Source organism: Hoplias malabaricus, chromosome 12, assembly GCF_029633855.1.
Source record: "Hoplias malabaricus isolate fHopMal1 chromosome 12, fHopMal1.hap1, whole genome shotgun sequence".
Lineage (NCBI taxonomy): Eukaryota > Metazoa > Chordata > Actinopteri > Characiformes > Erythrinidae > Hoplias > Hoplias malabaricus.
In genome coordinates this window covers 20,542,486-20,564,748 of record NC_089811.1, presented here as the reverse complement: position 1 = coordinate 20,564,748, position 22,263 = coordinate 20,542,486, and the positions used below count along the sequence as shown (strand labels likewise).

At 38.3% G+C, this 22,263-nt stretch overlaps 1 protein-coding gene across 2 annotated transcripts; it reads right to left on the bottom strand.

The window, feature by feature from the left end:
• Window positions 1-722: 722 nt before the first annotated feature.
• Window positions 723-14,602, bottom strand: efhc2 (EF-hand domain (C-terminal) containing 2). Of its 2 annotated transcripts, none has more exons than XM_066686686.1 (15): window positions 14,466-14,602; window positions 13,851-14,039; window positions 13,609-13,774; window positions 13,291-13,514; window positions 12,947-13,198; window positions 12,297-12,404; window positions 11,619-11,757; window positions 8,990-9,155; window positions 7,923-8,065; window positions 7,140-7,336; window positions 5,884-6,017; window positions 5,451-5,645; window positions 3,889-3,981; window positions 3,682-3,784; window positions 723-1,673 (listed from the first exon to the last, which is right to left on the bottom strand). In XM_066686686.1, the coding sequence occupies exons 1-15, from the start codon at window positions 14,505-14,507 to the stop codon at window positions 1,521-1,523; spliced, it is 2,304 nt and encodes a 767-aa protein (XP_066542783.1). In that variant the 5' UTR covers window positions 14,508-14,602; the 3' UTR covers window positions 723-1,520. The 2 variants fall into 2 exon arrangements, with proteins under 2 accessions (XP_066542783.1, XP_066542784.1); XM_066686687.1 differs by having other exon boundaries at window positions 724-1,673; window positions 13,609-13,759.
• Between the last annotated feature and the right edge of the window lie 7,661 nt (window positions 14,603-22,263).

Sequence of the window (22,263 nt, the reverse complement as noted above, 5' to 3'; positions counted from 1 at the left end):
CCATCCTCATGCAGCTGGATGATTTGTGTTTTATATGGGTAATATACAGGAAATCAAACAACTTTAGGAATATACCTTTCTGCAGAAAACATACATTGGCCAGGGGTAACTCTGGGGCAGGAATATGGTTAATCTGCTGGAAGGATGAAGAAACACTATTTCATAGTTTTTAATCTTTTAAATACGTGACATGTAAAATAGGGGTGCTTTAAATGCATTCAAAAACATTTGTGCTTAAATGTGGATGTCACATACCTACCGTCAAAAATACAAAGAATGGATCATAAAAACAAATGTCCTTCCAAAGTCAGTAGCCACTGTTAATACTGAGGCATTTTTGAATAGTGGTGAAGCTGGTTCAGCTTAACAGGTGAGGTGTTTTGATCCTAGGAAGACCTTAATATATTTTTTAACCCCTTTCCACAGGCCCCAGAATGCCCACCATTTCTTGAATCTCATTTAATTTTCTCTTTTGTGATGTATGTGATGTATCACTGACATTGTACACGTACTTGCTATATAATGAATATAATAATAAAAAGCAAAAATTCATAGATTTAAATTTTTTGGTGTCATTTTATCACTTTAACAACATCAAAGAAAACAAAGGATAGGAAACAAAGGATATATATCAATTTTATCTGTTTTTATTCAGAACAAATAAAGCAAATATAAGCTCCTACTGTTCCAAATTATAGTATGAATTAGCCCTCTTGATCAATTTATACTGCTTTATACAGTGATTAGAGACATGCCAGCACATTGGAAGCTCTGATTCTATGCTAATTGGCTTCAAGCTGCACAGCTTGAACAAGCACTTGCTGTGACTCCTCTATCAGCTCTGCCGCGACCCTGAACTGGATAACCGGTTACAGATAATGAATGAATGAAAAAAAAATTACATTAGTGGGCAGAGGTAGAATACAGTAACTTACATTGATTCATGAGTAAAAGTATTGTTACCCATGTTAAAGTTGTTTTCAAAGTTTTTAAACAAATATTTTTCTTGTTTACTAGAGTTTGGATTACATCACACCCATCCATTTGTACACAATCCAATGATTATATCAGATCAGAGTATCTATATTATTTTAAGCCAAATAATGGAGATGATTAGCAGTTATACATTCAGCGCTATTGATCAAGAAGATGCTCTAATGTAGACTCATGTGGAGGGGAGTGTAAATAAGAATATTTTATCACACTTGCAATCTGTAGAGTGGCTTCATATCCTGGCACAGTTTCATTTCTTAAGGCTAGGGCCTGGTGCCTCATTGTACTTTATTCCATGCAGCAAACTGTGAACCTGAAACATGTTTCGGTTTAACTGCTCATATCTTTTACTGCGTCTTGTTTGGCCCTTGGGCAACAAAGTTCTCATTCCAGCATGTTTTTGATTTATGGGCAAGTCGATTAAAAGCTACGCATACAGCATAATAGGACAAACAGCACAAACTTAATGCGACAGATGTATGAGTTTATTTGAGACATTTTCGGTTGTGAAAGTACACTATACCAGGTCATGTTGGTGTCATGTTGGAGAGAGGTGATCTTTGTACCTCTTCGGTGATATTACCATTTCCAACACTGCCAAAGACATCGTCCAGTAAGATAGAGTAGTTGACAGTTACTACTGCAGGGCCTACAGCTTCTCCATTCCAGTCTATATCAAACTGCAAATAATATCAGGACAAAGTTTCAACAGTTCAGCATCATTGTACATGGGCTGAGACTGAAAAAACACACAATCATGCCTGCATTTCAGCCAGTCTTATTACTTATCAGTTTATTAAACAATTACTCTAGTCTATTACAAGATAATCGTTATTGGCATCAGCTGTAGTTTTCATGTTTGTTTGTTTTTTTCAGACAATAGTTCAGACTTGTCTTCAGGCACTGAAGCACCTGTTTTGGCTTTGATAATAATATATGATTTGAGTCAGCATTCTTTATGGTCTTTACTGAAACTATTGTCTGTGGTAATCGACTGTACGCAACACATATAGATTTAGTCTTGAAGGGCCTTGTCAGATCAAGAATATGTCTGGGGAAAACATGTAATTTTTGGAACTAGATTGTAGCAAAATCTGCCTCTAATAAAAACTACCCTAACTCCTGTAGTCTATGGTATTTTAACATCCACAATACAAACTAATAACACAAGCTAAACAAGCTAGCTAATAGCATGCTTTTATTGATATTATATCCCTTGAATGTGTTAATGTTTATTGTACTGCATATATGTGTTCTCAGCTCACATTCACATGCTTATATTAAGTATTTCAGCCATGCTAACCACACATTTGCATATGCACTGCCAGACTCAAGTTTATAATCCACATTAATCAGGCATTGGATTAGCTCAGAAATATGACACAAGGTTTGTTCCAAAGCTTAGCCCAAAATTCCCAGGGTGTCTGCAGATGTTCTAGTTATGAGTTCATGTCTGGTCCCATAAGACTAATGCAAAAAAAAAAAAAAAAATTACATATACATACATATATATATATATATATATATATATATATATATATATATATATATATAGTTTTTAAATATGATGATGAAGTGACAAATTCCACAATATGCTTGGAAAAGCGAATGAAAATATTATCACAATTTATCATAGTAATGATAAAATATTGCCATACTGACTACCGTCAGGACAAAAGTGTTCAAAATATATGAAAGCTGTAAGAAATTTCTTGCTAACAGATAAAACAAGCAGCTATGATAGCCAAGATTTTTCTACAGTCACAGAGAGAAATGAAGACACTATTGAAACTAATGTAAGGTACAGAAAAGTGGCAAGATATGTCTAGCTATAGCAGAAGAAGTATAAAAAACAAATAAATAAATAAATAAATGAAACAACCCAACAACAGCAACATTGAACTGAAGCAGGATGGCGTGAAGACATGAAGATAATGTCACTCCTCTTCTGTGTATCCGTAGAGTTCTTTGATAAAGGCAGGGTATTCCACCATTGTGTGGCCTTCTAGCTTAGGCTTAGGCAGCATAACACAAAATGGCTGGAAACCAGTGATAGTTACAGTCAAAAGAGCATGCAAAGCAAAGTTAAGCAGACAGAGAAAGCACTGGTATACTGTAATGCACTACTGCAGTAAAAATCGTAACGCATGGCCAGATCTTCTGATAAAAACAAAACAAGCAAAAAATGATCCAAAGCCCCATCTGCTGGTGAAAACAGGTCCTCTGTGCTCCCTGTTCTCCTTTCATTACATGAATTCTTTACTTGAGGCAGATGGTTCTGCTTAGGTTGTTATGTGGCATGGCACGCTAAATTAAAGTGCTGCAATAAAAGCACTACTTTTGAGCAGATCTTGAGTGGGTTTTTCTCAAGGCTGATTTAAATGAGGTGAAGCTTGGAGGTGCTTGAATGCTCTGCGGTAGGCTGAGGCCAAGGCCTGGAACTCTGCCACCTGGCCCACTTTTCCAAACACACTCTCTCTCTCTTTCTCAGCACTGTGCATGTGTGTGGTTGTGTCTACTAATGATGGCAGACAAAGGCTGAAAGGAGGCACTGGATGTGGCCAAAAGCATGTATTAATTAAAGACATTTCTTACTTGTTTATAAAGTCACCGTAAGCCTTACTTCTCAAGTTCCTTCAGCTGCATTAAGGAGAGCACTGACTGATAATGATAAACACATTGACTCACCTTCAAGGCATCGTCTGGTTGAAGTGGTGGAGAAGGATTCTCTCTCCAGTTGATCCCTGAGAGAAAGGCATTGTAATCCATCTTTCCAGACTCATTCTCGTACCTGTACATCAAGAGCACATACACTGCAGTAAGCCTGGGAATAACAGAACCTGTACATAAATACTGACTTGAAAACTCACGTGAATAGTAAATAAAATAACTTACTTCTGCAGAAGGGCTCTCAGAAGGTCATCAGCCAGTGGCAAGCGGAAAGCTTTACAAATGGTCCTAGCTTCTCTGGTGCAGAGGTGTCCAGTTCTTCATCAGAACAAGGAATGAAAATCAAACATTTTTTTAAAAAACAGATATTAAAAACAGTTATTTTTTATAGATTTCCAAGCCAGATTTCTGCTTAGTGTCAGCGAGTCTGATAAGTTTTCAGCACACTGTTACCAGGAACTGCCTACTTTTAACAGGAAAGACCCATTTGGCTGGCAAGAAAGCAAAGTCTGTTTTTCTTTGACGTATAACGACACAGGACTGTCAAATGGTGTTGCAACGAAAACAGACCAATGGGAAACAAATATGTTAGTAAATGAGGATATCTGAGGATACCTCATTTACTAGCTGCTGAAAGCTACAAATAAAATTCTCCTAAATATAAATAAAAAAAAATATGAAGCAAAATTTTTTTTTCAGCCCAGTCACTATATCTCTTTCCAAAATGCTCACTGCTTGAAAAAGGTTATTTCTCATAAGACTGATAAAAACAGTACATGGAAATGAGTGCAAACAGATCTGCAGCCAGCCAATCAGAATGTACGTATTAAAATTCCCAAAGTCATTGACATCTTAGTGGGATCTGTTTATGAATGTGAACACATTTTCATTAGTTGCGGACATATTCATCTATAACAGTTTTTCAGAATGCCACACGATAAGGGCATCCACACTGACCCATGGGTTTCCTCCATCATCTATTTTCCTTCTCTGCTACATGCCCCTAGTTTGGGGGGGGGGGGGGGGGGGTTGGGGGGGGAGATGGGTTGGGGAGTAATCATCTGGTTCCAATGCTTCACTTGAACCTCTGGAACTAATCGCAGCTTCTCAATCTGGAGCCTCGGGGGCTTTGGACTGATGGCTGCTCAGCCTCAGAATGAGTGTTTGTGTTCAACCTGAATGCCTTTGAGAATACCTGTGCTTGTGTTTTCAAGAAAGACAGAAACATCTGCTTATTCATGAATGAAAACATGGTTTAACCTGACACAAGTTGTTTGTGAAAGAATTCTATGCTTCAATCACTATATTGCATGTGTGGCTTTAGGATGCTAAGCACCTCATGGAGCTGTTATGTAACTCACTCGCATACATATTTATTCACATTTAGTAACTACACCTCAAGGGGCACTATATTTCACACATATTTCACCCTCACAATTAGGAACTGCTTCTGAAAGCAGCTGCTGTTAAGTGCTATGAATCAAAAACACTATTAGCGCTTCTTCATCAACGAGGAACCAGAACAGTTCTGCTCACGTTTGACACGTTTCCACCGAAATAAACTGGTTCGCGTAACAGAAAAGTTAATTCCTCAGTGCAAACAGTGTCTTTAAGAGTGTTGAGATTAAGACATTCCAAAACGAGCTCAGAGCCCCAAACAGTGTTACTGAGAGTAATTGAGGCCTGAACAACGGTCATGCCCCATCTCCCTGTCACTTCTGTTTATCTGCGGTTTAAAAGGACAGAGACTTCAATTCATAAGCAGGAAATAACTGCCCTTCCTCTACCTGTCTCGATCCTTGTGAATGAAAGCTCGAAGCATGTCTGAGAAGCTTTCAAAGTGTTTCTTCCTCAGGTGGTCCTGGGCCACAGCCAGCATGAAGCCCACATTCTGCTCAGGCTGCTCCCGTAACGAGAAGGTACGGCCTAACATCATGATCTCATGCTCTGACAGCTGACAGTCCGTATCTGCCAACAGAGACCTGCAGAGACACACAGCCAATCAGCTCCTCAATCACACTGAGAAGCCTCCGACATGCCGTCCAGTGAGAATGGGCTGTGTTTTCACTTGGGTGAAGGAGTAGAGGGATTATATGGGATTGGATAAATGTAAATGAGAGATGTTTACTCTATGCTGGAAATCCAGCAACTGCGTTTCCCATGCAAGTTTCTAGCTGCTAGCAAACAGTGGATCACACATGTTTTTCCTTGGCTCCTTACCTGAAGGACTCATAAGGAATGAGGCCAGAGTTGCCTGGGTCACTTATTGCTAGGAACCGTTTGATCTCCTTCTGTTTCTCTTCCTGGATGGACTTTAACTTACTCAGAATGGTGCCAATGTTGGCCCTAGGGAACTATACAAGAATAATTACCAAAGCACATCTGTGAATGACACTAATTAAAAGGTATTTTACAGCTGCAAATATCTTTGGCAAAGCCTATTCAAAGTTGGATGGCTTTGTGGTAAGTTATGCAGAATTGTAAACAAAATATAAAGCTGTTGGAATAGATTTCATTGAGTTCATTGAGAAGAGAAGAGAAGAGAAGAGAAGAGAAGAGAAGAGAAGAGAAGAGAAGAGAAGGTCCTTTTGTGAAAGCCCCCAAGCAATTATTTATATTCTGACAAGGATTCAAATATTACAAAAAAAAAAAAAAAAAACTAAGGGTCTCGATCCAAATGTCTCAGGCTTGCTATCTGTGTGTTGCTGGCTAAAACATGGCCAGGAAGTGGCATCTGGACAGTGGAGAGACCTCAGAATGTTCAAAACCCTGAAGAGATGAAGATGTTGCTCTATTTCTGCTCCACAAGTGACAATGGCTTATTTTTGCAGTTATATATTCCTTAATATGGAACTGACACTGCCCACTGCATGAAAGTAATTGCATATTGAAACAGCTACAAAACTAAACAGCTTGAGTTACACATGAGAGTTTGTGATAACTCAAACAGTGAATAAAAACGTACTGGCATGTTAAACTTCAGCCATGTACATGCTAAAGTCTATTTCTTTCTCAAACATACCATTCTATCTAAATAGACATGGAACTTCTGAATAAAAACAATCACAAGGAGGAGTTTGTTTAATTATGAGAACAGTAGTTTGCCAATGTTGCCATTAAAGCAAGTGAAAACTTTTAAACAGATTTCAAACATATTTGCTATCACTGGCAACCTCTGGTATAAAACATATAAAACAAACATATAAATGATGTGTAGTGCTTGGCTGAAGTAGCACAAACAATTGTTTATTTCAGCTACTTTTTGCTGTTGTGCAGGCCCAGACCTCAACAGGAGCAGGCTATTTTCCTTGTAGCTTTACCAGCGAGCTGATTGATGAGTGAGACATTCTGCTTAAAACTGCACAATGTTGCATTACAAGCTTTCCCATTAAGTTACATTCAACTAATCATCGGTCTCTGTGTAAACACAACAAATATACTGTGACCTAAGGCTTTGACTCTTGATTAAGACTTACCTCTTCTGCATGCTGCTCCATATAGTTGAAAGCATACTCATCAGCATCCACTAGTTGGAAGGGTTGGCTGTTTATACAAATTTTGGCTCCTACATACAAGTCCTGAGCTTTGTAGTACTCAGACATCTGACTCTTAAAGAGCTGCTGCCCAGGCTTCTTCACGCGACTTCTTTCCAAGAACTTGCCACCAACAACTCCTTCAGATCAAACACACATACATTCAAAATGTTGGCATCAAAAAGTACTAGAGTTGAAAAAATAAAGCTTTAGTTATTTTAATGTGCTAAACGAATCTACATTTCCGATAATTAATAGAAAGATGATTGGAATGATTGGAAAATTCAGTATCACTAACAATGCAATGGTAGAAATCTATATGCAGAATAACTCATTTAAAAATTTTAAACTCAAGGTGATCAATAAAGTATTTCTGAAAAATATACTCTAAGTACTCTAAGTGAATCTAAGATTCTACATTCTATTTCTAGTTTATAATGTAAACATGTGCACTACATTATAGATTAAGAATGACTTAATAAAACATTATAAACTTTATTGTAACAAGTGAGATTTAAACAGTGGTGTAGGCCATTTTAAATATATACAGCACATTTGAATCCAAAGTGTTATTATTGATAAACATATTTTAGGCAAATCATGTTGAATTTGCATTGTGACTTTTGCGGTCATTTTCCAGAAAAACAGACAAATAAATACAAGTGGAAACATAAAACTACAGAGCATAGCACATTGTTAGGACATAGTGTAGATTAAGTGGTGCACCTGAGTTCCTCTGGGTGGGTTCAAACACTACTATAGTGTCATCACTGAGGTAGAAGGAAATGATGAAGGTTCGCTCCTTGTCAATGAGGTTATCTGTCGCCATTTTTCCAACAAACCGTAGTATGTTGCTCTCCAAACCCTGCCTGACAGAGAGGGGAGAAAATAAATGTTGGAAAACTCAAGATAATTTCAGTTTGTCACATCTACAGCAGTATCCCTTACCAGAAATGGAAAGGAACAGGAACTTCACTGAATCAGAAGGTGAATGAACCTACTGACTTCAAATAAAATTATTGGAATACATTTTTTTTTTAAATGTGTGCCTTGCCTTGAAATATGCTGGTTAACTGTACGCACCGAAGTTAAAGATGCCCCTTTATAAAGAGTGAATTCAGCTAATTAAGCCTAAGGTCACAATACCCAAGGCCATATGTGGGATATAGATCACCCCACCACTGGAGTGTGGAGATTGTAGTTTGCGATCCAGAACTAATCGTTTAATATCAGTAAACTAATCAATTTGTAATGCTCTCAAAGCTGAAATCCATCAAAACATCACAGAAAAGTTCCAACGTGTATTGTGATCCTTTATCTGGAGAGTGGAAGCTGTAACTGCGTGCAGCAAAATTGGAACAAAATCCCTGTTCGAGAAATGTTAGATGACCACATGTCCACAGATCATTGGATACAGAGTATACAGTACAGCAAAATATTGAGATTGGAATGAACTTAGAAATTAATGGCACAACAAAGATGTCAGGTAAACTACACAGCATAAGGTGCTCCAGCACCAGTTTAGGTATCTAATGGTAGTAATAGAGCCTGTGATTATTTACTGAAGACAACAAACTACATCTCCTTCCAGTAATAACCAGTGAAAAGCAGCACTCATCCGGTGTGGAAAGACATGAGCAGAAGAGATAAGGAACTCAAGCCCCTGTCAGGTCTGCAGCGTAGTCAGGAGACATCAGTGTGTGGTTCAGTTTGAATATTGTTGGTGTTAAAAGGAGGAATGATATGCCCTTTGTGTCCTTGGGGAAAATACTGAACACATAGCCTCTGGTTACCTGTCTTTCTCCATCAGCTTCCTGAAGTCCTTCTGTGGGGGCTTAGGCAACAGACCCTGACACGAGCAAAGTGAATCCTCCTCAGATCCAAAGCCTGTGTAAGGAGGCATCTGTCTGGCTGTCTTAGGAGGTGGAGGGGCCTTGTACTGCACAGGTGTGAAATCCTCTACAAACCACATGAACAGAAACACACACACACACACCCACACACATTCATAAACCTACATAAGATATAAGATCTGATATTCATTCATTCATTCATTCATTATCTGTAACCACTTATCCAGTTCAGGGTCGCGGTGGGTCCAGTGCCTACCTGGAATCATTGAGTGCAAGGCGGGGATACACCCTGGAGGGGGCGCGAGTCCTTCACAGGGCAACACACACTCACACATTCACTCACACACTCACACCTACGGACACATTTGAGTCACCAATCCACCTACCAACGTGTGGTTTTGGACTGTGGGAGGAAACTGGAGCACACGGAGGAAACACATTCGGACACGGGGAGAACACACCAAACTCCTCACAGACAGTCACCCGGAGCGGGAATCGAACCCACATCCTCCAGGTCCCTGGAGCTGTGTGGCTGCGACACTACCTGACATATATAATCACCAATAAATCTGATATATCTATATCAAATGATGCTGATTTTCTGAAAGTGTCATAACACTTTCTGCAATGGAATGACACTGACTTAGTAGCACAGTGTATGTCACAGTGACATAATGCTAGAAATATGGCATAGTTGGCTAAGTTTGAACAAATGTGGACAATTGCATTCCCCCCTAAGTACAGCAAGTTTCATTTTGCCATTTTAAAAATTTAAATACACCATACTACTCAGACCCCCTACCCCTGGTCAAAAATGGAGAAATGTGACTCTTTTGAATATTATTAATAGTGGTGTGGAGAAACAAACAGGCCATATAAGTTATAAGTTGTTCTATAAAATAGAGTTAGTGTTGCCTGCGTTGTGAGATAATTCATAATTTTCTATGGAGGTTACCCAATTCTAACCTCTATAATGGGTGTGTCATAAAATGGCTGAATTCACCAATTGATGTCCACAAACATTTGGACATGTATTGTACATGCAGCTTGTAACCTTTTTACCCCAGAGAGGCAGACAGGTTTTCCATCGGCACAGCGTGTCACCCTGGCTCCATTAACTCATCTGTAACTAATGCAATCAGCTCCTCGGTCGGCATAACACTGCAGCCAGCGGATACACGCGTAGCCGTATTTTGTTACTGTTAGCACGTAGCTCATTCGCCTCTCTTGTCCAGTCTTTTGAAGATACAGAAGCTGGGCAGGTCATTACTCATCTGCTGTCTTCAAACAGGTTAAGCTAGAGTTGTAAGTCACTTACACTGCTTTGGTCTTCTGTGTCACTGGAACAGTAGGTAAGGCCAACAAAATGTGCTAGGGATTCATCGAGATTAGTGAAGACGGCACTAATGTTTCATACAGCCCTGTGAGATTTAAAAGTCTTAGAAACGTTTTTGCCATACAGGAAAACGGGGGAAAGATGGATTTTAGACAGAGAGGATCTGTTTCCTTTTTGATTTATATATCATTATTGACAGTTCAATGGAAGTCAACAGTGGAAAATATAACAAATATTGTGTAAGACATAAAATGCATTCTATTTTGTCATGGTTAATTCTGCAGTGGTTGAAACTGATATCTAAACTAAATACTGACCTCATGTGGTCAACTCTGACACAACATACACATAAACGTGACCTAGCTTTATGGACACTGAGGGTCTCTGCAAAATAGCTTATAATATGCTGTCTGAGAATTGACTATGCCTACTGTATACTGTTTGAGTAATGACTTTGCTTAATCTATACGTTTTAAATATTGAGTGTGCCCAAAATAAGTATTTAATTGGTGCATGCAGTGTATGAAACTCTTCATCCCATAATGTAGCAGTCACCAAATTTACTACTTGACATTTGCTTTCTTGAGTTTAGTTGTGATCAACACAACACGACTTAAAGTGAACACTTCTCAGATTTCTAAAAAAAATTGTTCAATTATATTTTGCACAAGTAAGTCCTTAACAAGTAAACTATATCATTCAGAGAGGGCTGATGTGAACTACGATAGGATTTAGACAGTCCAGACATCCATGAGATATCATTTTAAGTTATTTTTGAGACTATACTTTGTCCTAAATGCAATTTTCAAAACACATGAAGGGCAGATTGATATATTAAAAGAACTGTGAGATAAAGACAGATCACAATATGCAGAATGGTCATTTTTCCACATGCGACACTACAATAGTGCAATAGTTATAAAGAATTCTAAAAATCTGCCTTAATCAGTCAAAGAATTTTGAAGGCAATGGTGCTGGTTATAAAATTAGAATATCATGAAAAAGGGGATTTATTTCATTCCATTCAAAAAGTGACACTTGTATATTATACTTATTCATTACACACAGACTGATATATTTCAAGTGTTTATTTCCTTTAATTTGATGATTATAACTGACAACTAATGAAAACCCCAAATTTCTATTCTAATTTTATGACCAGCACCTGTATATAGATATTTCAAGTGTTGGTATATTGGTATGTTGTTTTCCACATTGTGTTGAGTTACCCACCAATGCCATATTTGGTACGATAGTACTCCTTGGTGAAGTTGTCACAGTCACAGATCAACACTTTCCGGCCCCAGACATTAATGACCCCACCTATGGTCAGGTCACAATCTTTGTAGAATTCCTCCTGTACAGCACCAGTCTGAGAAGCACACATTGGGTGAACTCAAATAAATGAACACAAAACCCACTAACTAATTAGCCAAGTGTGTAATCATGATAAATATAACCCAAAATGATTTTTGCCATGTTAAAAATGTATTTTATTGCATTCCTCAATTCTATAGAATACAACAGCATTTATAATGAAAATAGATGAAACTAGAATATGGCGCCTTAACATAGGTATTATTTCACATCCACATGCACAGATCCTGACATCTGAACTTTAAGCTGGTAAGAGTCTTGTATACAGAGAACAGTTTCATTACTCATCAGTCTTTTTCAGATGAGCTTGAATCCTTGACTGCAACATTTCAAATTGAGGATTGAAAGCCTAAAATTTCAGCATTCGTCTTTTGGCAGAGCAGTTAGACACGATCCCACTTGGCTCATAAAGGATAGGACCTTTTCTGGATGCTCCTTATACACTATAACATGTTTCTCCAATATATGCATTTTAAATGCTGTACCCAATTTTTTGTTTATATTGAGGTTAGTAATTGTTAACAAGTAACTCACTTTAAGGCTATCCAAAATGTAGCGACCCCCTTGTCCCATGGGTCCAAAAACATTAAGCACAGTACGGTCTGAAATTTCTCCAGGCTGGCGTACAGGAGTAGGACCACACTGTTTCAAACACAAGGGAAATAAAAAACATTTTTGTCTTGCAGAAAGGCCTGAACAGGGACAGTAGTTATAACACATATTAAAGAAGAAGTCCAATTTACATGCCAGTTTATAATCAGTATCTCACTGGGAGATTTGCACAAACATTTGAGATTCAGTGAAAGGCAAACGAAATACTGGGTAGACAACATGACAATAGAAGACTTATATATATAAACTGACAGTAACAACACAAGTTCTAACCAAGGCTGTTTCATAATGGATTTAAAGTGAAAAGTAACCAAGGGACAAAGCAAAAATGCTTTAGGGATTAGTGAGAAGCTCTTTCAGCCCTGCTGAATTCATGACATGGGTGATGGAGACATTTATCCAAGCAAAACTTGGTAGAACTGAGAGCACATTAAGGGAACATTATCCTGTAATGTGCTCCAGGAAGTACAGAAAATTAGCTGTAAATAGAGTCTTCTACATTCCACACTTTCATTCTGATATTCTAATTACCAGCATCTAAGATAGGACAAGCACCACAGCTTTCTACTTACCTTTGGAACTTTACTCCTGTTCAAAAATTTAGGGACAGCATCCCTGCCAGAATTTGGATACACAACTTCTCGGATTTCGATTGTGTCATCTGCCAAGAAGTAATGGAGGACCAGCTCCCTGGGGTCCCCAAACATGTTCTGGGTATCATCCCAATAACAATAAAAGCGAAGGACATCACGGTCATGCTCCAAGAATTGCTTTAAAGTATCCTGCCTCTCGTATGGGCGTAGTGGCTTCATGCTGTCCTCGAGCTGTGCAGGTAAAGCGCACACATACGTACAAAACACTAATTATATTTTCAGAGTGAACCAGTTTGTTTTAAAGAAACAGGCTGTTTTCTTACATCCTGACGAAGTGTTGAGTAGGGATCGGATGGGGCTGCAGTGGGGGAATTGAGGCGTACCCCCATTTTCCTCAGGAAGTTGCGTGTGAAAGGGTCACAGTCTGTTATCATAAAGGTCCTGGAGTAGAATACAATCTCTTGGTTGATATTAAAGTGATGTAAATTGTAAAACTGGCCATCATTGGGAGCTATGAGGGGAATGCGGTGGCGGCGGATAAGCGTTCCTGCAAACAGCATGGACAATTTTAACACAACAGGGTTCTTCTATTAGACTAACATGAATTAGCTTTACCATTGACCATCATTTCAAACTTTTACCTTGGGGGATGCCACTGTTTTTAAGCTCTGGCTCCACAACTTGTATGGTGTCATCTTCCAAGTAGAAGTAAATCTTACATTTTCTGACTCTGGTTGTTTCCTCTCTGCTTTGAACAACAGCTTCTTGGAAGTAAGCATCAAAGCAAAGCACCTGCAGTGGGTGAAGCTACAAATAGTGGTGTCTGTACACAATGGTATGTATGTATGAAAAATATGTTTATTATTTTTCCTTTAATAATAACCTGCTTGTCAAAGGCTAGCCATGTAGGGGCAGCACTGCCCTCTCCTTTTGGAAACAAAGAAGACAGAGGCCTTGAGCTCTGGCCCAAAAGCAGCTCTCCTCCGATGCCTGGCTTCTCTGCTCCCACCATCAATGGGACCCCATTTGAATAATCAAAATGTTGAGACTTGTGAAATTTTTCTTTTCCCAACTGGAGAACAGAACAGGTTAGACATTCAAAGGAGAATTGTACCAATTTTTGCAAAAACTGTGGAACACTTAAAAGGTTGAGACACTACATTCTTAAAAAGCTGCGATTCATTGGAACACACTCTGAACAAGGCATCACATAAACACACAAACACTGTGTTACACATACACACACACAAGTGCTACATTTACAGAGGTTTGTTTAACTTTGCCAGCTTGCCTCGCGCATAAGCCCTTATATAACATGGTATAATGTAGCAAAACTAACGTTACTGTTATTTCAGTTATCCTTTAATTCATCAGATTTCTTCAATAGAGTTGACGTTGTAAATAAAGTGTGAGTGGCCGTCCAGTGTCCGACAGTTTCAAATTAATATTGTTCTGCTCGTAGCAAGCAGAATTGCAAATGAGTGTCGTGCGAACTTACGTCTCTCTTCAGAGAAATTCCAGGCATCAGCGGTAAAGACATGACTCTTAAACTTACTAGTGAAGTTGTTGTTTAAGTTTTGTCTCTGCTGAGACCAGTGGACTAGTCACTTTGGCGGCCGTCTCCATGGAGACCGTGTGTTTGCGACTTCAGTTGCTACGTCTCTCTGGTCACGTGTTGATCAGAGGCCACTTGCGTACAACTTCTTAAATATGCATAAAGACAACCCTCCAGTGGAAATCAAATTGCTTTTTTAACTTGTCCTGTGGTGATTGATGTGTATGCTAAATGAAGAGAACGAGTGAAATAAGCAGTTACCTTCATGGATGAACATTTATGCTCATTATGAATATTATGGATATTCAGCGGATATTCGGGTTTCGTCCCCCCTCTTGCTCACAAACAATGCCCTAATCTCTGAGATTTAAATTTCTTAATCGCAGAGGAATAGAGAACAAACTACATTCATTATATTTGGCCAAAATACCGCATCTACCCATTTCGCGTGGTACCTGTAGTGCTAATAGCCGGAATGACTGAAGCGGACGCCCAAGGGACGGTTGGCAACGTGCGGATCGTTTTTAAAAACGTAAAACATAAGATATTGCAAAGGAAATTAATAATAATAATAATAATAATAATAATAATGTTGCTGTTGTTATATTTGATCAAATGCTACCACATTGCTACATTCAACCATTACTGGCCCGCGGTGATGGGTTTTGAAAATAAATTTCTGTAGCTTTTTAACCTTTGGAAATATCACTGGAAATCAAGTTGTATTTGATATCCAACATGACATACTACACCTCTTATATTGGTAAATGTAACCATTGCTGGCCTGTGGTGATGGGTTTTGATAATAAATTTCAATAGCTTTTCAACCTATTAAATAGTGTGGACAAAACTGTCCTGCGTATTCATTGATGTAGATACTGGGAACAAATGAGGTCAACACAGAGAATTCGAATAAACAATTAAAACAGTTTATTTAAACAGAATTCTGGGAAGAACAGTACAGCATGCTTCTTCTCCCTGTTCTTTGGAAAGTTTGTGTGTGCGTGGAGATAATATTCAAGTTCAAGTTCAAGAAGTTTATTGTCATTTCAGCAGTATACAGTGTTTACAGTACACAGTGAAACGAAATAGTGTTCCTCCAGGACCAAGGTGCTACATAAGACAATACACAACATTAAAGTGCAACTAGTACAAATCTAGTGCAACATAAAACAGTGCATACACATTAAAGTGCAAAAGATATGGCTAAGAAAATACAAAACAATGTCCCTACAGTACAATACAATACAATGCAATACAAGACAAGGCAAAACCATAAGTACGGAGGGGGTGAGGGAGAGGGACACTGCAATTTTAAGTGTATTTGTGCTGTAAACGGTAACTGGATGTAAACATGATGTAAACCGGATATGTGTAAACAGTACACTCATTTTCAGTCCAACAGACCAGTGTTTGCGTGAAGAAGTGTGTGTGTGTGTGTGTGTGTGTGTGTGCTTCTTCAGTCCAGTCTCAGTCTCTAGGTGTTCAGGAGTCTGATAGCATGTGGGAAGAAGCTGTTACGGAGTCTGGATGTGAGGGCTCGAATGCTTCGATACCTTTTTCCAGACGGCAGTAGTATATAAGTAATATAAAGATAGTCCTTCCCCCTAGCATATATGCTTCACCCTGATTGGCTCCCTAATGTCAGAGTCAGTCGTTGCTAGGCTGTTGCTGAAAAATATGATTACTGAATCATTTCCCCACAATAGCTTATTAAAATTTGAATAGCTTAACTACAAACTTTAAAATGCCACACCCAGCTGGATTCCGTGGTGATCAATGGCCACTGTATGTATTTTATATAGGCTTACGTAACAGTTAGTTTGTTTTTGCTAATGCTTTTAGCAACCTATTAAGTTGTCAGTGTGTTATATGTTTGGTAGACATACAGTGCTAACAGAATGTATTTTAATTAACCTACACATTTAATGCATACACTAAACAAAAAAGTTGTAAGCTAAGACAATCAATTGTTTACCCCCATTTCCCCTTTCAGCTTAAATATTAAACACTAGGTACATGTCCATGTGTGAGAGTGAGAGAACTGTACTACATCTCCTGATTATCTAAAAGGCAACTTAATAGATCCTAAAAAGTGCCACAACCCTTCTTTATTGTACAGTAGCTGATCAAAATTTTGTAACCAATATCTAGATTAAAATTGAGGAAACACTCAGTTTTGTAAGAAAAATGTTGAAATGACGCTAATGCTTTGCGATGTTTAAATTGGGCTTTTCTAATGTTTTTTTTTTCTATTTCTTCACTGTCTAACTTGCACTTTCATGTTGTTTTAAACCAACTAAATAATTTGAATGAGTTTTCAAATTCCTACAGTTAATGTTGTCCATAGCATTTTAGAATGGCAAATTCATTCATTCATTCATTGTCTGTAATCACTTAGTTCAGGGTCGTGGTGCATCCGGAGCCTACCTGGAATCATTGGGCGCAAGGCGTGAACACATCATGGAAGGGGCGCCAGTCTTTCACAGGGTGAAGGGCAAATTATACCTAATTATATATTCTAAACTGAATGCTTATATATTTGTACTTTTTTCTAGGTAACCTTAAATTAACTGGACATGTAAGATCAGTAGCTTTAGTGCATCTAGAAGAGTAGAACTGCTGAAGCACTACAGATAGAAGCATGGACATGGGGGTCATAGCCAGTCAGTGCCATGTTTATACAGTGATTGCCCCTGTTCTTTCAAGTCATGGAACACTCTTAAGTCACATTTGTCTCATGCACATTGAGTCAGTAAACCTGGAGACAACTCTTAAATTTCAATGTCAAATTTGTAACACAGAAAAGCAGTATTTTTAAACACATTGGATTTCATCTAAGACGGCATGAAGTAGTAACTTGTGCGTTTCAAGACTGTGATTTTAATTAAGAAAAAATATTTCTCTTTAGTGTCTCTTTAATAATTCTATCAAGAAGTTCAAGTACAAATGGAGTGATAAGACAAATTGTCCACACAATGTTCCACTCTGCCTTTGTGGGTAATGGAAACCATAATATGCTATGTAAAGACAGTCACAATGCAAAAATATTCTCAGCAGCAAAATTACTGGGGCCACTATGGTTCTGGGATAAACTGTGTCTTAGATGTTGATACCCTTACAGACAGTTTCAAACAGTGCCCATAAATTCATATCAGGGGATCATATTTGTCATTATGGATAATTAAAGCAAATGAAATGCATCTAACCATGTTTTATAATGCCACAGTACAGGATCTTGTAAAGAGGAGTTTACATTTTTGATTTCTAATTCATGTTCTAAATTCCATCATTGAGTGATGTATATTAATTGGGGGAAAATGGCAAATATCCATTTTGTGTGACTATACTAATGTTGTGTGACTCTGATCAAAGGCAAATTCATGAGGATCACACCAGTTAATCTGTAACACATTTATCACAAATCTGGATGCTCACATCCCAAAGCTTCTGGACCTTTTGAAAGGTCTGCAGGAACAAAGAGTCAAGATCTACTCAAAGCATCTATCAAGCAAGTTTTAATAATAATTTTTTTAATTAATGTTTGGATATATATATGATACGAATTGTACTTTTCACATGGTTTGAGGTACTGGTATGAGGACAATGCTTATTGAGGTCTTTATTAAATGGCCTCTCACACCACTCTCACTGTTGCATGGTGTTGTTGTACAATGACTTGCCAAAGGTCATGGGATAGCTGATTGTAAATTGATTATGACGTGGTGTTATATGTAACCCCATTTCCAAAAAAAAAAAAAAAAAATGGGACACTGTGATAAATGTGCATAAAAACAGAATGCAATTATGTACAAATCATTTTGAGACATAATCATTGAATGGACTCAAGAACACTTTCTAAAACCATTGTCTGTGAATATAGTTAAACTCTACCATGCAAAAAGAAACCCGATATTATACCTTTTCTGGGCTCAAGTTCATTTAGGACACTTTTACACTTCACCTCAGTCCATCTTAAATGGTCTCCGTAAAAGGTGGAGGTGTTTCTGGATCCTGTTAATATCATCTTTGTATGGCAGAATTTTAACTTGCTTTTGTGGATGCAATGACCGGGTGTGTTTTGGCTTTGAAGAGACAATGGTTTTGGAAAGTGCTCGAGTACATTCAGTGCTTTTTAAGGCAGAGCTGTCTGAGGACCCAAAGATCACAGCCAGACAATACTGGTTTTCAGCCTTATGTCTTAGAGAATTCTCCATATTGTCAGAATCTTTTAATAAAAGTACGTACCATAGATGATGAAATCCACAAGTTCTTAACTATTTTATGATAAAAGTTATTCTTGAATTATTGCACTATTTGGCTGTATGTACAGGTCACATTTTATGACCACGACTTGTATCAATTTTCTTTGTGGACATTAGTAGTTCCACAGATCATATAGATGCACTTTGTAGAATATCAGACTGTGGTCTGTCTCTTCCTTTTGTATACTTTATTAACCCCATTTTACTCTGTTCTTCAATGGTCAGGACCCCCACAGAACCACCACAGATCAGGTATATTTGGGTGGTGGATCATTGTCAGCACTGTAGTGATCCTGATGTGGTGGTGGTGTTGTGTTGTTATATCTCCAGTAAAAGTAGATGTCCTCCCTTTAGACATCCACATGAGTAAAAGTAGTAAAGTATTTACCTCCGTATGTACGTTAATTATCAAAATGTAATTATCAAAAATAAACGTATAATGATTTATTACGCCTCTAATGTTCTGTTATTAGTTCTGTAACAAGACTCTTGATTAATCATTTTAGGTGAAATGAATTTTGTGCCATTAATCCTTAATAAAAACGTCTTTAATTAATCTGTTAAATATTAAAATTACCATAAGGCAGAAAACACTGGTGTACATGCTTAACACTTTTTTCATTTTGACCTTTGATTTGGTTTGTGTGCATAAAAACAGGTAAGAACAGATTTTGCATAACGTAGTGGACAGTGGCGGATGCTGGTCTTTCAAGGAGGGGAAGCTCAATTTCGGCCTACATCATAAAATGTGTCGGTTTATTTATACGTAAATACTACCCTCCGTTTCTTTTTAAGAAAATGATCCGTGACTCTGTCGTACCAACAAGGCGTCTTTTCCAGGGACTTGCCTAGTGTTCTCTCAATGGCCAGCAGAGCTAGGCTGCTTAAACGGCCTTGGTCCTTGTGAAGTGTGTCCGCCTGTGCTCCCACGGATCTTTACACCAAAGGATCGCTTATTTCGCTGTCAATCAAAAAGGGATTCAGCCTCAGACAGATCATCCAATCATCATGCAGAAGCTGAGCGTCCGGGCCAGCCGAGGCCAGCCCACTGCCCCATAGACCCCCAGAGACGCTGAGTGTCCGATGGGCGGGACAAAGCCCAGCATTTATCCAATGACTCGTCTTGTTTCACTGCACTTCGCTGCTTCGCTATTGAGCGTCCACACCATATAAATCACTGTGAAGCTGCGGGAGTGATTGAGAGGAAAGCCGCGTCTTTACTAGTGATAAGAAGCTGATTCTGAATAAAAGTTGAGCGCGTTGTAGTGCATATTTATTCAATGACATGTACACACAACAGTATATATTTGATCACTTATTTTTTTACATTTTAGGGGAAGCTGAGCTTCCCTTGCAGTCTTAGAGCAATCGCCACTGGTAGTGGAGTACATTATAAGATCATTGACTTGGAAATGTAGTGGAGTTTAAGTAAAATGTCACTCAAAATAGAAATACTTTAGTATTAGATACAGTATAGTATTTTTAAAATACAGTATAGAAATAAGTATTTATGTAACTAATTGCATTTATTAAGTTACTGTCCACCGCATGGGATATGCTTTATATATGTGTATATAATGTTAAGCTTATATGCTGTTTTGTTTGTGAATTTGCAGGACGTGAATAAAGATGACCTAAGTGACAGTTGTATTAATCATGTCCTGAAGATAATTGTATGCAGGCAGAGTGTCAGCAGTGAAGTTCTCACTGATGTTTTCATTGTAATTGAAGGCACAGAGGTGTTGGCAGACTGCAAAAGATTAGTAAAAGCCTGCACACTTTTAATTGGACTCATATATGCCCTACATCTAAGCTATCCATCCGAATTGAAGTACACTTTTGAAGTATGTTCTGTTTTTGCCCTCACTGTCTGAGCCATCACGATGGCAGAGCCAATCTCAAAACGGGAGATATTGCACAAATATTTCATGCGGATTACAAATTGTAGCACAATCGATAGTCACACTAAACCCCGGTGTTCTGTCGAGTTGTGCTACTGCATGGAAATGTGTGACTGTCGTGTACTTTCATTAGTACAGCAGCCTTAATAAAAGGTTGAATATTTGGATAGCAGTGGCGGATGCTGGTCTTTCAAGGAGGGGAAGCTCAATTTCGGTCTACATCATAAAATGTGTCGGTTTATTTATAAATAAATTCTACCCTCCGTTCCTTTTCAAGAAAATGATCTGTGACCCTGTCGTACCAACAAGGCGTCTTTTCCAGGGATTTGACTAGTGTCCTCTCAATGGCCAGCAGAGCTAGGCTGCTTAAACGGCCTTGGCCCATGTGAAGTGTGTCCGCCTGTGAGTGCTTTGTGACGGTGGAGGGGCTCAGCAGCACCCGCTGGACAGAAACTGCGATAGAAGTCAGAAAGAGTGATAGAAGTCAGTCTCCAAATACAAGCAGCTACAAAAAACCCCACCAGAAATAGAAGCTCAATTTGTCGCTAGTCGTTTTTAACAAAGAAAATGCCGCTAAGAGGATTAAGAAAATCTGGTTCAACTCAGAACACAATGTAAACGTAATGCTCCCATGGATCTTTACACCAAAGGATCGCTGATCCGCTCACTTCGCTGTCAATCAAAAAGGGATTCAGCCTCAGACAGATCATCCAATCATCATACAGAAGCTGAGCGTCCAGGCCAGCCGAGGCCAGCCCACTGCCCCATAGACGCTGTCAAGTCCCTGGAAAAGGCGCCTTGTTGGTACGACAGGGTCACAGATCATTTTCTTAAAAGGAACAGAGGGTAGAATTTACGTATAAATAAACCGACACATATTATGATGTAGGCCGAAATTGAGCTTCCCCTCCTTGAAAGACCAATATCCGTCACTGCATTGGAGGCAATGGGGACCACAGCTTTGTTTTTTATGTAGCCTAAGCCTGGCATCTACACTGGTAGATCTTTCATTTGTTCAGATTTCAAAAGGTGATCTTGTATGTAAAAATGTTGGCGACCACTGGGTTATGCATTTGTGCTTAAAAAAAAAAGCATGTTTTCTGAGGCGCTGTCCTGCTGGTGAATACTTGTTTGCTAGAAATCTGCCAATATGAAAAATGTTTTTATGTTCACATATTTACTAAATTAGTTTTATATGTTTGCTATTTTAACATTTTACTATACGTTACTTTAATTTGGTCGTTTATAAAAAAGTGTTATCTTCTGCTGTGCTAAAATAACTTGTTCTTAGATTGCATACTGAGCGAGTCTGGATTCAACGATCAGACTTCAAAACCTCTGTAAACTATTCAAAAAACTTTTGATTATTTGAACACTGCAGTGTTCCTACAGCTACATGAATAAGCGTTAATGTTCACATTAAAGGGATATAAATGAGTATTTATTGCATCTTTTTTTCAAGTTTTTCAGACTCAGTATATATATTTTTTTCATATACTTTTGTCAAACTTACAATTTTATTATAGTTACAGCACTTTTTTTTTAAGTGAAAAACTATAAAAATGCACTTTTTTA